Here is a 17,397-nt window from a genome sequence, read left to right as displayed (position 1 = left end):
TTAAAAGGCTGTATATATGCTTGATTTCCATATCAATGCATTTGTTCTGAAACAAACTGATCAAAGTAACAGCAAGAATTCCTGTTCTAACCTGATTATATACATGTACAGTCCAAATATGCGTTTTTGATCTCTCCTCTTTACCAATGGACACAATACCCTTATTCTTGGTTTAAACATAATTATTTCCTAAGTATTGGATAAACTCATCTATACAAAACACAAATCAACGTTATTTGAACATTGTGTGTGGCTCCACAAAAACTTAAAAAGCTTGGGCACAATATGTAATATTTTTTTTTTACGAAACCCATATACCACAGACATAATTTTTATTATTTGTGACGATTCGGTGCAACTTTACCACTCAAATTACGTGAAACACATACAAAATTGTAGGATCACAATTTCAACCAGACTTTGGGTTAAGTTCACATAAGAATTGATTGGAAATATGTGCACACAGCCAGAGTTTTATTAACATTTATAGTTCAACCGAATAACTACTGAGTTTTGATAAATGCGCAAAACATTATTTACTCTTATTTAAAAAAAAAAATGTCAACTGTGAAAACTGTGAGAGGAACACTCCTTTGTTCACAAATATTACACTAACATCTTTGTATTTTGATGTGCCTAAAATGAAAACATTTCGACACAAAGGAATCATAGACATGGGACTGGGTGGCCGAGTGGTAACGCACTTGCGCTCGGAAGCGAGAGGTTGCGTGTTTAGGCCTGGGTCAGGCCGCAATTTTCTCCCCCCTTTCCAAACCTAGGTGGTGGGTTCAAGTGCTAGTCTTTCGGATGAGACGAAAAACCGAGGTCCCTTCGTGTACACTACATTGGGGTGTGCACGTTAAAGATCCCACGATTGACAAAATGGTCTTTCCTGGCAAAAATGTATAGGCATAGATAAAAATGTCCATCAAATACCCGTGGGACTTGGAATAAAGTAAAAAATTCCATCTCACACGGCATTAAGTCTCAGGAAACATGAATACACGCATGCAGGAAAAAAAAATATGGGTAGCGCCGTATGTATGGCAGCTCGCTTTCCCCAGGGAGAAAGCAGCCCGAATTTCCATGAGGGTAACCTCACTGGACTGTAAATCTTATCCAATCCATCCAATCCAATCCAAGATAAGAAAATCGTCGTGTCTCATTCCTTTACCTGACTTAAAACAATCCTATCTTTTAATCAACATCTATGTTTTCATATTTGAACATATAATTTGCAACCCATCTTTGGGAAATACTTAAAGCTGGAAAAAGTTTAACTCTTTGTCTTTAACAGTCAAGCAAGGGGTATCAAAGACCTTTTCAGAAACAGCCATCATTCAAGAAAAGACCAGGAGCTTTGTTTTTTCATTAACAAATGATATTCTACTGTACAATAACACAAAAGCAACACACAAAAACAATCACATCAACAAAAATGGGATGTATAGTGAACGCTAGAAAGAATTCGATGCCCGTGAAACAGTCTCTTTGTTTGGTCTGGTGACTTCACGGTATGCGTCGAACAGGTAAAGCAGTAACCTGAAACAAAGGCAGTGAAAACTTCATGACGTAACCAGTGAATTGAGAGTGTTATGAGAACAACGAAGAAGACATTCAAAGAAAGCAATCCTCACACTTACCTCGAGTTCATGATCTCAGTTTTACAAAGTGTTGTTGTCAACAGGACTGTGTGTGCATGGTAATAATGTTGTCAACAGGACTGTGTGTGCATGGTAATAATGTTTTCAACAGGACTGTGTGTGCATGGTAATAATGTTTTCAACAGGACTGTGTGTGCATGGTAATAATGATTTCAACAGGACTGTGTGTGCATGGTAATAATGTTTTCAACAGGACTGTGTGTGCATGGTAATAATGTTTTCAACAGGACTGTGTGTGCATGGTAATAATGTTTTCAACAGGACTGTGTGTGCATGGTGATAATGTTTTCAACAGGACTGTGTGTGCATGGTAATAATGTTTTCAACAGGACTGTGTGTGCATGGTGATAATGTTTTCAACAGGACAGTGTGTGCATGGTAATAATGTTTTCAACAGGACTGTGTGTGCATGGTAATAATGTTTTCAACAGGACTGTGTGTGCATGGTAATAATGTTTTCAACAGGACTGTGTGTGCATGGTAATAGTGTTTTCAACAGGACTGTGTGTGCATGGTAATAATGTTTTCAACAGGACTGTGTGTGCATGGTAATAATGATTTCAACAGGACTGTGTGTGCATGGTAATAATGTTTTCAACAGGACTGTGTGTGCATGGTAATAATGTTTTCAACAGGACTGTGTGTGCATGGTAATAATGATTTCAACAGGACTGTGTGTGCATGGTAATAGTGTTTTCAACAGGACTGTGTGTGCATGGTGATAATGTTTTCAACAGGACTGTGTGCATGGTAATAATGTTTTCAACAGGACTGTGTGTGCATGGTAATAATGTTTTCAACAGGACTGTGTGTGCGTAGAGGTTACATGCCGAGTCTCAGTGATTATTAAAAATAATGGTCGAAGTTAGCGGATCATGAAAAATGCGAGCTTCAGCGAGCTTTTTCATGACCGCGAACTGAGACCATTATTTTTAATAATCACTGAGACGAGGTGTGTAACCTCTTTATTCCTCCTTTCTTCAGTTATTCCAAAAAAACAGGAGTTTTTGTGCGAAAGTTTGATCGAATCCGAATCACTCAACCAGTCAACCTGCGCAGGCGATCGATTAATGCGCGGTTGTATAGTTCCGTGCAAATCATTCCATTCTGTTAAGACTTCTTTTCAGTTTCCCTGTTTTGGACTAAAATCAAGTACACAGATATGCTGTTATTCTGCTGTGGCGGTAAAGGCAGATATTGTGTGTTCTGTTTATGTTTTAGTATCGCTTAGTAAATGTTCTTTCGTCAAATGGGACTAGCAGACGAACTTTTGCACCCGTGTTCCAACGTTAATTACTGTATGAAGTTCAGTTTTCTGGGGAAAATAGTGTATGAAACCGCTTTATGTTGTTTAAATTGATGAGATGTGTGCATTTGGTTGCGTGTGATCTGTTTATAAAATGAAATATTGTTGAAAACTGACCGTCGGATTGCAGTCAGTGTTGTCGAAGAAACTGCGTTAAAAGAAGGGGAACTACTCTTGTCGCCAGAGTATGAGTTACTTTCCTTGGGAATTTGCTTGTGATGAACGGTTTGTGCACGGCAGATCTAGATTCAAAAAACAACCGAACTCATGGATTTTATATGGAGATTCATGTGTTCAGGCCTGTAGTTGTTAATTTAAATGCGGTATGTTTGTATTGTTTGCTCCAGAGATGTATACTTCGTACGTATAGAGCGTTCGGAACTTTTCAGTCGCAAAAGTAGTACCGAAACAGAACAGCTTCTCAACCCATTGCACTATCGAGGATTCAGGCTGTTGCTGGCTCGTTATTTGTTTGGTTGCTGGGTCATTATCGAAAAATAACTAGCTCTACAAGTTTACAGAGGTAAAGAAGCAGAGGGGGGAATAAATGGTAATAATGTTTTCAGCAGGACTGTGTGTGCATGGTAATAATGTTTTCAACAGGACTGTGTGTGCATGGTGATAATGTTTTCAGCAGGACTGTGTGTGCATGGTAATAATGATTTCAACAGGACTGTGTGTGCATGGTAATAATGTTTTCAACAGGACTGTGTGTGCATGGTAATAATGTTTTCAACAGGACTGTGTGTGCATGGTAATAATGTTTTAAACAGGACTGTGTGTGCATGGTAATAGTGTTTTCAACAGGACTGTGTGTGCATGGTAATAATGATTTCAACAGGACTGTGTGTGCATGGTAATAATGTTTTCAACAGGACTGTGTGTGCATGGTAATAATGTTTTCAACAGGACTGTGTGTGCATGGAAATAATGTTTTCAACAGGACTGTGTGTGCATGGTAATAATGATTTCAACAGGACTGTGTGTGCATGGTAATAATGTTTTCAACAGGACTGTGTGTGCATGGTAATAATGTTTTCAACAGGACAGTGTGTGCATGGTAATAATGTTTTCAACAGGACTGTGTGTGCATGGTAATAATGTTTTCAACAGGACTGTGTGTGCATGGTAATAATGATTTCAACAGGGCTGTGTGTGCATGGTAATAATGTTTTCAACAGGACTGTGTGTGCATGGTAATAATGATTTCAACAGGACTGTGTGCATGGTGATAATGTTTTCAACAGGACTGTGTGTGCATGGTGATAATGTTTTCAACAGGACTGTGTGTGCATGGTAATAATGTTTTCAACAGGACTGTGTGTGCATGGTAATAATGTTTTCAACAGGACTGTGTGTGCATGGTAATAATGATTTCAACGGGACTGTGTGTGCATGGTAATAATGTTGTCAACAGGACAGTGTGTGCATGGTAATAATGATTTCAACAGGACTGTGTGTGCATGGGAATAATGTTTTCAACAGGACTGTGTGTGCATGGTAATAATGTTTTCAACAGGACAGTGTGTGCATGGTAATAATGATTTCAACAGGACTGTGTGTGCATGGTAATAATGTTTTCAACAGGACTGTGTGTGCATGGTAATAATGTTTTCAACAGGACAGTGTGTGCATGGTAATAATGATTTCAACAGGACTGTGTGTGCATGGTGATAATGTTTTCAACAGGACTGTGTGCATGGTAATAATGTTTTCAACAGGACAGTGTGTGCATGGTAATAATGATTTCAACAGGACTGTGTGTGCATGGTAATAATGTTTTCAACAGGACTGTGTGTGCATGGTAATAATGTTTTCAACAGGACTGTGTGTGCATGGTAATAATGATTTCAACAGGACTGTGTGTGCATGGTAATAATGTTTTCAACAGGACTGTGTGTGCATGGTGATAATGTTTTCAACAGGACTGTGTGTGCATGGTAATAATGTTGTCAACAGGACTGTGTGTGCATGGTAATAATGTTTTCAACAGGACTGTGTGTGCATGGTAATAATGTTTTCAACAGGACTGTGTGTGCATGGTAATAATGTTTTCAACAGGACTGTGTGTGCATGGTAATAATGTGTTAAAACTCAGTCAGCGTAGGATTGCACTGTGTGAACAGCTAGTGTCTTGTTGCAGAAAAACAATCATTCAGAATGTCCGGGATGATAAACACGGTGCTCACACATTTGTGAGCATTAATTCATGAAAGGAATTGTAGGTCTTCCAGAGACTTTTCCTCAGAATATCACGTTTCAAGTTCGGTGTAGAAGTAACAAATATGCCATAAATATACCTGAAGTGTCACTGCCACTATCAGAACGATCGACAGGCTACATGGAAGGAGGATGGTTGATTATCACACTGTCAAACAATTAGTCAGAAGGTCGGGGATGATACACATGGTGCTTAGACATTTGTCAGCATTGATGACAGATATTTCAAGCTTTCCGATGACTTTTCTTCAGAATCTTACGTTTCCTCTTTGTTTGTTTTTTAAACTATCCAATCAATTATTATGCAACGATAAGGGGCACTGTTATAATGATGAAGTGCTGACTGAAAAGAGTACATCTAATTAGTCATTCGACAAACCCACCTGTCTGTAAGGACCAAGCACGTCAAAGAAAGCAAAGCAGGGGTCGGGCAGGCTAGAGGCGGCTTCACCCTGGTCGTCACCGTTGATGTAGAGATGAAGAGATCGCTTCTTGTCAAGCATCACTCCCACCCGGCTTTTCTCGGGTAAGTTGACCAGTTTCCGTCCAACGTTGGTGTCCAGCTGAAAAGACCAACACCAATGTAACGCTATCTGTTTTCGATATCATAGTTGTCTGAGAGCTCTTTTTACATTTAGTCAAGTTTTGACTAAATGTTTTAACATAGAGGGGGAATCGAAACGAGGGTCGTGGTGTATGTGTGTGTGTGTGTGTGCGTGCGTGTGTGCGTGCGTGTGTGCGTGCGGTGTGTGTGTGTGTGTGTGTGTGTCTGTAGAGCGATTCAGACTAAACTACTGGGCCGATCTTTATGAAATTTGACATGAGAGTTTCTGGGTATGATATCCTCAGACGTTTTTTTCATTTTTTTTATACATCCTTTTGATGACGTCATATCCGGCTTTTCGTGAAAGTTGAGGCGGCACTGTCACGCTCTCATTTTTCAACCAAATTGGTTGAAATTTTGGTCAAGTAATCTTCGACGAAGCCCGGACTTCGGTATTGCATTTCAGTTTGGTGGCTTAAAAATTAATTAATGACTTTGGTCATTAAAAAAAATCTGAAAATTGTAAAAAAAATATTTTTTTTATAAAACGATCCAAATTTACGTTCATCTTATTCTCCATCATTTGCTGATTCCAAAAACATATAAATATGTTATATTTGGATTAACAACAAGCTCTGAAAATTAAATATATAAAATTATTATCAAAATGTTTTTTTCGAAATCAATTTAAAAACCCTTTCATCTTATTCCTTGTCGGTTCCTGATTCCAAAAACATATAGATATATGTTTGGATTAAAAACACGCTCAGAAAGTTAAAACGAAGAGAGGTACAGAAAAGCGTGCTATCCTTCTCAGCGCAACGAATACCCCGCTCTTCTTGTCAATTCCACTGGCACTGCCTTTGCCACGGGCGGTGGAGTGACGATGCTACGAGTATACGGTCTTGCTGCATTGCGTTGCGTTCAGTTTCATTCTGTGAGTTCGACAGCTACTTGACTAAATGTTGTATTTTCGCCTTACGCGACTTGTTTCTTGATTAAGTTATATGTTCCTCTTTCGGGACTTCTTCCTGGTAAAACCAAAGGCAGTAGTGCAGAATGGGGTTTTGTTCTCCAGTCCATTTGCACGTTGAGAAAGTCTCTATTTCTTTTTCTGCTTTTGAACCAGGCAACTCTTTAGGGACGACTTGAGCCCGAGAGACGCCACAGAAAGGATGTCTGTGAGCCTTCAGCTGAGTTATAATGTCCGGCAACTAGAAGAATGCACGATCATATAGCTGAGTCATAATGTCCGGCAACTAGAAGAATGCACGATCATATAGCTGAGTCATAATGTCCGGCAACTAGAAGAATGCACGATCATATAGCTGAGTCATAATGTCCGGCAACTAGAAGAATGCACGATCATATAGCTGAGTCATAATGTCCGGCAACTAGAAGATCATAAACTGAGTCATAATGTCCGGCAACTAGAAGAATGCACGATCATATAGCTGAGTCATAATGTCCGGCAACGAGAAGAATGCACGATCATATATATAGCTGACAAAATCCAGTTAATAGAGAAAATGGACTGACTTCAAACATTTTGAGTTTTTGAAAGCATTACAATTTACAGTTTTACAGCGAAAGCGTCAACCCCAAAACAGGTCGGACAGACTCAGTGAATAACTTATTGACAGTCGTGTTACCTTGACGAGTTGAGATAGATTCCTCATTGAGGGTTGAACACACGCATTGCTGTGAAGATTGTAACTTCCTCGCACGTGAACATTTGTGAACCTATTTTGATTTCCGGAACCACACATTAAACAGAGGACGAACTGTCCGGCAGTAGGTTGATAGTGATGGCCCTTTTACCCAGTCGGATTAAAAAAAAATCAAGGGTACTTTATAGTAGCAAATTGTCGATCAAAGACTTCATAAAACTAATCATGACCTTTTCTTTTCAGCTTCAAAAACCACCATCACATACAGATACGCACGCACGCACGCACGCACGCACGCACGCACGCACGCACGCACGCACGCACGCATGCATGCAAGCACGCACGCACGCACGCACTCACGCACACACACACACACACACGCACGTACGCACGCACGCACACACACTCACTGACCCACACACACACACACACACACACACACACACGCATGCACGCACACACACACACACACTCAATAACACACACACACACACACACTCACTCACTAGCACACACTCACTAAAACAAACACACACACACACACACACACACACACACACACACACACACACACACACACACACACACACACACACCCGAATCCGTAAATACACACTTGTCACTGTCCCCATCCTTTGACCACGGTCTTGTCAGACTTACCCTCTGTCTGCCATTCACGACCACAGCATTGTTATTGATGACTACGGCAGATGACCAATTACTAGCGGTAGATGGCAGTGTCAGAGGGTCAGGAGGAGTGGTTGTGGCTCCAGTCCACATGTAATTACCATTATAAGCGTCTCTTTTGTCCAATATGACCTAGACATATTGCATACAATCATCACATACGGGCTTATGCGGCGTACGCATAGACAAATTAAACCAACACAGAGAACCACAGACACACATGCACACACACCCATACACAGGTACACTCGTACACAGACACACAGACAGACACACAGACAGACACACAGACAGACACACACACACACAGACACACACACACACACACACACACATGTACGCTCCCACATATTAGGGAAATGTTTTTGTTAAATTATGTTCCTAACTGACATGAGTGTCAACATGCTAAATTAATGTAGAAAATAAATGCCTTGAAGCACATAGCGAGGTAACGCTGTTGATTGTTTATTTGTGTTCAAATGGAAGGATGCCCTCATGCTTGGCAAAACAATAAAGAAACAAATCGACTGGCAACTGTCTCTGGTTCTGTACTTCATCACGGCACAGCGTATGACAGAGTCGTTCTTGTAAAAGGTTGTTGTTGGTGTCGCGGACAGTTGTGTATATTTAAGGTTCCTTAGTTGGTCGTTGGTATCAGGTACCTGTGTCAAGTGTTGGAAGACCTGTAGTTGAGCTTAGCTCAGCTATTCCACGCATTGCACGTATTGCACGCATTGCGCAGGAAGTTTACGGTAGGCTGCGCGCTTTTTGTAGAGTTCACCTGTTTACCTTGTAGCTGACAGCTAAAATTCATAAGCAGACTTTATCCCCGAGTACGCAGTACTAGGGTCCAGCAGACTTTAATTGTCTGTCTGTCTGTCTGTGTATCTGTCTGTCTGTCTCGACTTAACAGCTTATTGCTGGGAAACTACTGGGCGCAGTTCGTTCAAAAGTTGATACACTAACTTGATAATAGCTCCGATTGATCGTATTAAAACTTCATAATGTTACCTGGGACCTAAATGCGAAATAATCCACAAAAACGACTCTTAACGGGGGGAGTTTTTGCGGTGGGAGGCTGGTCGCTTTGCGAACAGCCTGAACAAAAGGGGAGACTTGAGCGGCGAACACGTCACGCAGTGACGAGAAAAGCATGATTTGCAAGCCGGACAACGGGGAAATGATCTCGGCAAAGAAATTACAATGCAGGGCTTGGTCTCGGTGAAAGAGAGACAGAGAGCACGAGAGAGTCTATGGCCAAAATGATCCGGGTTCGATTCCCGGCATGGGCGGTCTATTTTTTTTTTTAATTCTTGTTTACTATTGTTTATGATGAACGTTTTAATGTTTAATTTTACTCTAATAGTTTTTTTTAATTGTGTAAAATAAATAAAGTAGATGTGTACTGCCGGGCAGTACATACCCCAAGCGAAGTCGTCCATCTGTGTGTACATGATTCTCTCTCTCTCTCTCTCTCTCTCTCTCTCTCTCTCTCTCTCTCTCTCTCTCTCTCTCTCTCTCTCTCTCTCTCTCTCTCTCTCTCTCTCTCTCTCTTAAAATGTGTCATCGATGACGTGTTTTCATACTTGCTAATGCGGCAGGCTAATCATGACGTCAAATTGAAACTTCTTGAAGTCTCTCAGAAAGGGACATGAAAACCATGTGGGGGTTACTGGTTTGGGCTGAAAAAAACCCCAACTCCACCTAAAATTCAAGCGCCTATGGGGCTGAATTATGCAGCATAAATTGTGAAACATCAGGATATCTCACACTTTCAATTCTGCCATCATGTCAAATCTGACAACAAACCTACCCACAAAATGTCATAAATATCGGTGTAGAATTGAGACTTAACGGTTTTTAACTGCCAAAAATAAGGTTTTTTGACTGGAATAGTTTGTCTTGAAATTCAGTTTGGGACAACGGACCCACCCACTAAATTTCATAAAGATAGGTGAAAATTTAAATGTAACGGTTTTTAACTGCCAAAATTATGTTTTTCTTCTGAAAAAGTATGGAGTGAAAATCAGTTGGGGACAACGAACCTACCCACAAAATTTCATAAATATCGATGAAGAATTGAGATTTAACGGTTTTTAACTGCCAAAAATAAGGTTTTTTGTCTGGAAAAGTATGTCTTAAAATTCAGTTTGGGACAACGGACCCACCCACTAAATTTCATAAAGATAGGTGAAGAATTGAAATTTAACGTTTTTTAACTGCCAAAATTATGTCTTTCTTCTGGAAAAGTATAGAGTGAAAATCAGTTGGGGACAACGAACCTACCCACAAAATTTCATAAATATCGGTGAAGAATTGAAATTTAACGGTTTTTAACTGCCAAAATTATGTTTTTCTTCTGGAAAAGTATGGAGTGAAAATAAGTTGGGGACAACAAACCTACCTTTAAAATTTCATAAGAATCAGTGAAGAAATAGGATTTAACGATTTTTTAACAGCCTTGACACTGAACATTTGATAAATCATTGGTGATGTCATCATAACCCAGTCGTTGTAGTTGTCGTCGTAGTTGTTGGTGTTGTTGTTGTCATGTTCGTTGTCGTGATTGTTGTTGTTTTCGTGTTGTTGTTTTTGTTGTTGTTGTTGTTTTTGTTGTTGTTGTTGTTGTTGTTGTCGTCGTCGTCGTCGATGTCATTTGTTGTTGTTGTTGTTATCGTCGTCGTCGTCGTCGTCATCGTCGTCGTTGTCAGAGGTTATTTCTAAAGATTTCATTGATAGTCTTTGTTCTCGTCACCAAGACTTGCTAAGAACAAGCTTGGAACAGCAAGAGTTCCAAGAACAAGATTAGAACAACTCATTACATCATTACCAGTACGTCATTTGTATTTAGAACACACTTTAGAAAAAAAACCTTCAGCTACAAACCAGTCACCCTCACATTTCCGAGGTGTTTGTCTAAACCACTTACTGAAATGTTTTGAGGTTTAATGACCATACACATGTTGAACCGGTGAGTGTCTTCCGCTGCTTAATTCGCAAATAAATATTTTATTAAAGTCCGCTTGAAACGCTCAAAGATGAAATTCCATGTTAAAAAGTGACAAAAGTTTCACATTTTCCCGTTGTAACAGCTTCCGATGATATTATATGAAAATTCTGATCCTCTGAGAGGATTCCCCGAAACAAAATCAGTTTGTACGCCTAATTTTAATAGAATTGTCCAAACAGTGTCGCTAATATTGTGCTAAAAGATGAATTCTAGAACAATGTTCACAGACAGACACCACTTGGCAAAAAAATTTTCAGTGCTGGGAGATGAAAAAAAAAACTACCTCGCTACGCGCGGGCTCCGCCCGCGCTCCGCTTGGATAATTTTTTTTTTTTTTTTTTTTTAAATCCAAGTGACCCGGGTTCGATTCTCGGCATGGGCGGTCTATTTTTTTTTTAATTTTTTTTTAAATTCTTGTTTACTATTGTTTATTATGAACGTTTTAATGTTTTATTTTACTCTAATACTTTTTTTAATTGTGTAAAATAAATAAACATTTTTTTTTTAAATCCACGTGCACAAGACAAAAACTTTCATACTGGGGGAGCGAGCCAGTCTGAAGAGTACTCGGGTCCAGCGCCAGCGTTTTTATATTTAGTCAAGTTTTGACTAAATATTTTAACATCGAGGGGGAATCGAAACGAGGGTCGTGGTGTATGTGCGTGTGTGTGTCTGTCTGTCTGTCTGTCTGTCTGTCTGTGTGTGTGTGTGCGTAGAGCGATTCAGACTAAACTACTGGACCGATCTTTATGAAATTTGACATGAGAGTTCCTGGGTATGAAATCCCCGAACGCTTTTTTCATTTTTTTGATAAATGTCTTTGATGACGTCATATCCGGCTTTTCGTGAAAGTTGAGGCGGCACTGTCACGCCCTCATTTTTCAACCAAATTGGTTGAAATTTTGGTCAAGTAATCTTCGACGAAGCCCGGGGTTCGGTATTGCATTTCAGCTTGGTGGCTTAAAAATTAATTGATGACTTTGGTCATTAAAAATCTGAAAAATTGTAAAAAAAAATAAAAATTTATAAAACGATCCAAATTTACGTTTATCTTATTCTCCATCATTTGCTGATTCCAAAAACATATAAATATGTTATATTCGGATTAAAAACAAGCTCTGAAAATTAAATATATAAAAATTATTATCAAAATTAAATTGTCCAAATCAATTTAAAAACACTTTCATCTTATTCCTTGTCGGTTCCTGATTCCAAAAACATATAGATATGATATGTTTGGATTAAAAACACGCTCAGAAAGTTAAAACAAAGAGAGGTACAGAAAGGCGTGCTATCCTTCTTAGCGCAACTACTACCCCGCTCTTCTTGTCAATTTCACTGCCTTTGCCGTGCTACGAGTATACGGTCTTGCTGAAAAATGGCAGCTACTTGACTAAATATTGTATTTTCGCCTTACGCGACTTGTTTATTCTGTCTCGGCCGGGACAAGATGTTGTCGGACAGCTTCGAAGTTCGCGTTACGAATTGTCGTTTGTGTTCGAGGTTTATTTTTTCAGTAGTAATGTATTTCTACTGGTTGACTTTGTTAAAAGTCGGTTGCGTACATAAAGTGTGTACGCGATGCTATATTCATTGGCCTGTGTAAGGTAAGCCATATTTCTTGTTCTAAATGTGGATAGACTTTTGTCAGTTTTGCTGAAGGTGAATTAGCGGCCGGTGGCAGGGGACAGGGAACCTACATTAGTTACCGGTTGTACTGTTTTGTCTCGTCTTTGTGTTGTTGGAAATAGTTCATCATCTTGTTTAAAGTTCATTAGCATGGTAAATGGTGTTGTAGTGGAAAGTAATAGTTGTGAATTATTGCGTTTAATCATTTGGTTGATTATTGTAGAAGGGAACCAAGGTTAGTGTCATTGTGCTTCCTCCTCATCCCTAAGATGATTTCTATTGGAGGAGGAAGTCACGTGTCTTAGATTTTTTGGTGTGATTACTGACTTTGGCCTTCTAGGCTTCCAGTGACTTCCAGTGGCTTCCAGTGACTTCTGGAAAGGACGGAACGGACCGGACGTGCTAACATTAACTTCTCGGCATTGAGGAGTCACAACCACGCTGCTGTTGAGCAGCAACTTCGGATCGTCGCCGTGGCACAACCACGCTGCTGTTGAGCAGCAACTTCGGATCGTCGCCGTCGCTGCAGCCTGCTCTAGCAGTTACACGGCGTGACGGCACCCAACCTGTCTGAATCTCTCACTCCCGCGAAAGAGACGCAGATGTCGACCCGAGGGCGCATCCCCCCCCCCCCCCTGAATTCATCAAAATAGTAGCTAAGTACTTTCTCAATGATAGAGATCATTTAAGGTATGAGGAGGACCTTTAAGACGTACGTTCTTTATATCGACTGCCCTGATCGTCTCGTGTGGTAAACGTACGTTCTTTATATTGACTGCCCTGATCGTCTCGTGTATGTTAGTTGTTGACATTATTTGGCTGACGTTTAATTTGTCATGCTCATCATGTTCATCTTCATGTATTCGTGTTAACCATTCCATTACCCCATTCATCGTCACCCCCATCTTACACCCTACTTGGGACTATTAAATATTTTCATTATTTTACATCGGTGTTTTGTGTGTGTTGTGAAGTGTGGCTAAAGTTTGTAAGTGAAAACTAAACATGCAAGCATGCATGCACGCGACAGTTGGTCACTTTGTCTTGCAGAACGTTATGTGCTCGTAATATCACAAATACTGTGCACAGTGCAGATGTGTGTCAGAAAGATGATTTTAGCAGCTTTAATGTCCATCTATTCTTTTATTTTGTCGTTGTACTTAGTTAAAATGTACAATCACTCAAACTAGACCGTTAATCACTTGCACCCAAGGTGGTTAATGGGCGTCTGCCCCCCCCCCCCCCCCCACCCACACACACAATCCATATAAAACCATTCATACAGTATAAAAAAACAATAATCTGTTCTTTAGAATTCTCAGTATTCTCTGAATTGCTATTTGAAGTAAGAAGCAAAATTCTTCAAAAGTGTTGCACAGTCTGTGAGGACAGGATCTTTAACTGAATGACATGTGCGGTTAAAAAGCATTGCTAAAAACACAACTCTTATCCATGAAAGTCTTGAAGGGATTACAGTTGTAAACACACTGATAGCGTCACAGTGAACACTGAGCTCAATGACTAACCTCGTACAGCATGTTCGTCACCATAGGCTGAGAGGCCACAACGATACCAGCGTTTTTGTCAGTCCCTCTTCTCTCTGCTGTCTGCTTGTCGTTGCTCAGCACGATGTTCATACCGTGGTTGTCATGGAAACAAAATGCTGTCACCTGCAAAGAGGCAGTTTATTTCTACTTACACGTACATTAGTCCGGTCTGTCTAGACATGAAAAATGCATTTTGTTTACAATCAGTGACACAGATATCTTTACATTGTAAACGTTCATTTAATCGGCCTGATAAGTAGGATTTTCGAAATTAAAACCAACTGTTCTTGCTGCCCAGCCACCATGTACCATCATACCTCATCTCGGCATTGTCTGTATTCTCTCCCTGTGCCACGTGCATGAAGATTTGAACAACTGTCAAGAGAGTGTGTAAACAAGGCTGCAAACAGTCGCCCGCTAGGCTTTGTTGTACGATCTCACTACTTTTTGCTTTGTTTTAAGAGAGAATGTTTCACTACAGTTCCACTGAAGTGTCCCTTTACCCTCATGGTTATTTGTTTCCAAGATGATTTTGTGTATTCAAGAAAGAGTAACTCGACATCTCCCTATGCAGTTTTATCAAATAAGAAACCTAAACCGTCTTATTTCAGGAGTGAAACAAATTTGTTTGGCAATTGGTAATTACTTTTCCTAAATCGGCAATGCAAATTTATCAGTTCCTATTCAACAATTTAGCGTTAAATGTTTTGGCATAGTTACAAAATCCAGCGTAGGCCAACAACCTTTCAAATCACAAACCTGATTTCTGTGTCCAAAAATACGTATATGTAAAATGCATAAAGTAAACAGGGCCCCTGGAGATACCGGTTTCATTTCAGGACTTGACATCAGATATTTCCCCACAAAAATTATTGCTCGATCAATCAGAACGAGGAAAAAAATACTTACAGGTCCAAAATCCAAATCAGCAGACATGACTTTGGTCTGACCTAGTACTGACAGCTCTTTCTCAATGCGGGTCACGGCCTCTGCGTCAATCACGACGGTCACCTTGGATACGACCTTGGCGCCTGAGGGCAAGGTGGCGCTGCAGTCGAGGTTTCCAACACGTGTCTGCATCACGGGCGTCATGGTGCTGACGGTGTCGCGATTCTTGGCGTCCTGCACGCGCTGTACCACGTGTTTGTGTGACGTCAGCTTCCCGCGTCGCTGTAGCAGACACGTCTTGGTCTCCGTCACCGCCTCCTTGACGTCAGAGCACGCGCTGTGGGCTAGGGCGTTCAGGCGATGACGATAGTCCTGGACCGACTTCTCCAGGCGCGCACACACGGCTTCGATCTCGGCAACGGCCTTCTTGGTCTGCTTCTCCGTCTCCGCCATGTGGGTGTCCAGCTGTTGGATGGCTTTGTCCAGCCTGGCCTCCCCTTCGGTCAGCGTGGCGGCCAGCTCCGCCAGCACGGCACGCGCGTCCTTGACCTTCTCCTGCATGTCCTTGACCTCCGGGCAGCTGCGGTGGCGAGACGTGGCGCACAGTTGGCAGATGCTCTCACCGTGTGTCGGGCAGAACAGCTCCGTGGTCTTGTCCGCGTGGACGGCGCATGCGGCGTGCTGGCTTCCCGCCACTTTGTCCGCCGTCAGGGAGGTCAGGTCCTCCACCGTGTGGTTCCTGGCCATTTTCTGCTTCAGGTGTATCTTACGGCACGACTCGCAGAACAGGTCCCCGCACGTCAGACACAGACACGTGGCCGCGGCCTCCTCGCAAATGCAGCTGTGCGACTGTTTGAGCAGACGGTGAGCCCCCACCAGGTCCGCCATGGCCAGGTCTGTGGGGAAACCGTCCGCGACGTCCTGCCAGGTCTTCTGGCCTCGCTCCTCGGGGTCCACGATGGCGCAGCGGCACAGCGGACACAGGGCTTGGTCTTGGGACTGCAGCCAGGACAGCAGACAGTGGTGACACAGCAGGTGTCCGCAGGGCAGCAGCTTGGGCTGCACGTACTGCTCGTGACACACGCTGCAGTCCATGTCATCGGGTTCTGGCACTGGTGGGGCAGCGGTCGCCATGGTTATATGTGTTTTCTGAAATTACCAAAAAGCTCTGAGAAAATCAGGTCTTTAAAAAGAGGGAGTTTGAAAATTGAGGTAAAGTTGGAGACGTTTTAAAACAGAAGTCTAAAGAAGCAGGGTCGTAAAAAAGAAGAAGAGGGTGTGGGGGGGGGGGGGGGGGGGGCGGGTTGAGCTTTAAAAAAACCTGTTATGCTGAAGGTTATTGTCTACTCTGTGTATTTTTATTATACAGTTTTTGCTCTCAAGGTTAGTTTCACTCGTATTAATATACTGACAGCAGGATGTTATCGCATAGAACATGTTAGTTAAAACATGCCTAGAATGATCCGTGAGGCTGATATCACGACCTCGCGCCCCCTAATTGGCGTAGAGGCGCGTCCCCCGGGTGGTGGATGGGGGAGCCTTCTCTACTAATTTCTGAGAGAAGGTCGCATCACTCTCGATGCCGTGAACCTAATTAGGATCTTTTTCTTGTTTCTTCTCTATTTCTGCCTCCCCAAAGTCCTTTTATTTTCCTTTTCTCACCCATAAAATTCTTCACTTATTACCCTTGTTAAGTAGTTCTTGTATAGAATATAGTCAATATTTGTAAAGATTTTAGTCAAGCAGTATGTAAGAAATGTTTAGTCCTTTGTACTGGAAACTTGCATTCTCCCAGTAAGGTCATATATTGTACTACGTTGCAAGCCCCTGGAGCAATTTTTTGATTAGTGCTTTTGTGAACAAGAAACACTTAACAAGTGGCTCTATCCCATCTCCCCCCTTTCCCCTATCCCATCTCCCCCCTTTCCCTCGTCGCGATATAACCTTCGTGGTTGAAAACGACGTTAAACACCAAATAAAGAAAGAAAGAAAGCTAATATCACGAACAAGTCGTATTGTTGCACCACAGGAGCTTGTATCAAAGCGCTGGTCGACCACAGTCTCTCACTCCTTTACCCACACTGTGATATTTCTCCGTTTAACTTTAAATTAAATAATTATTGGAAACTATGTAGATTCGACTTTGTACGCGAAAGGATCAATACTCAATTCATCGACAGGCGTTGCCCTGCGACGTTTACCGTGCTGTTGAACCAGATCATAGCCAAACAT

The 17,397-nt window shown here is 41.5% G+C and overlaps 1 protein-coding gene and 1 long non-coding RNA gene across 2 annotated transcripts in view; one reads left to right on the top strand and one right to left on the bottom strand.

Moving 5' to 3' along the window:
• LOC138976559 (uncharacterized) overlaps positions 1-17,397 on the top strand; it is a 100,930-nt gene that overhangs the window by 78,204 nt on the left and 5,329 nt on the right. The gene's annotated exons all lie outside the window — the stretch shown is intronic.
• Positions 1,510-16,386, bottom strand: LOC138976981 (E3 ubiquitin-protein ligase TRIM33-like). Its single transcript, XM_070349874.1, has 4 exons — positions 15,187-16,386; positions 14,257-14,400; positions 5,574-5,753; positions 1,510-1,542 (listed from the first exon to the last, which is right to left on the bottom strand). The coding sequence occupies exons 1-4, from the start codon at positions 16,297-16,299 to the stop codon at positions 1,510-1,512; spliced, it is 1,470 nt and encodes a 489-aa protein (XP_070205975.1). The 5' UTR covers positions 16,300-16,386.

The sequence above is a fragment of the Littorina saxatilis genome, linkage group LG9, assembly GCF_037325665.1.
Source record: "Littorina saxatilis isolate snail1 linkage group LG9, US_GU_Lsax_2.0, whole genome shotgun sequence".
Taxonomy (NCBI): Eukaryota; Metazoa; Mollusca; class Gastropoda; order Littorinimorpha; family Littorinidae; genus Littorina; species Littorina saxatilis.
Note: the sequence above shows the minus strand (reverse complement) of the source record. Positions and strands in the feature narration are given on the sequence as shown.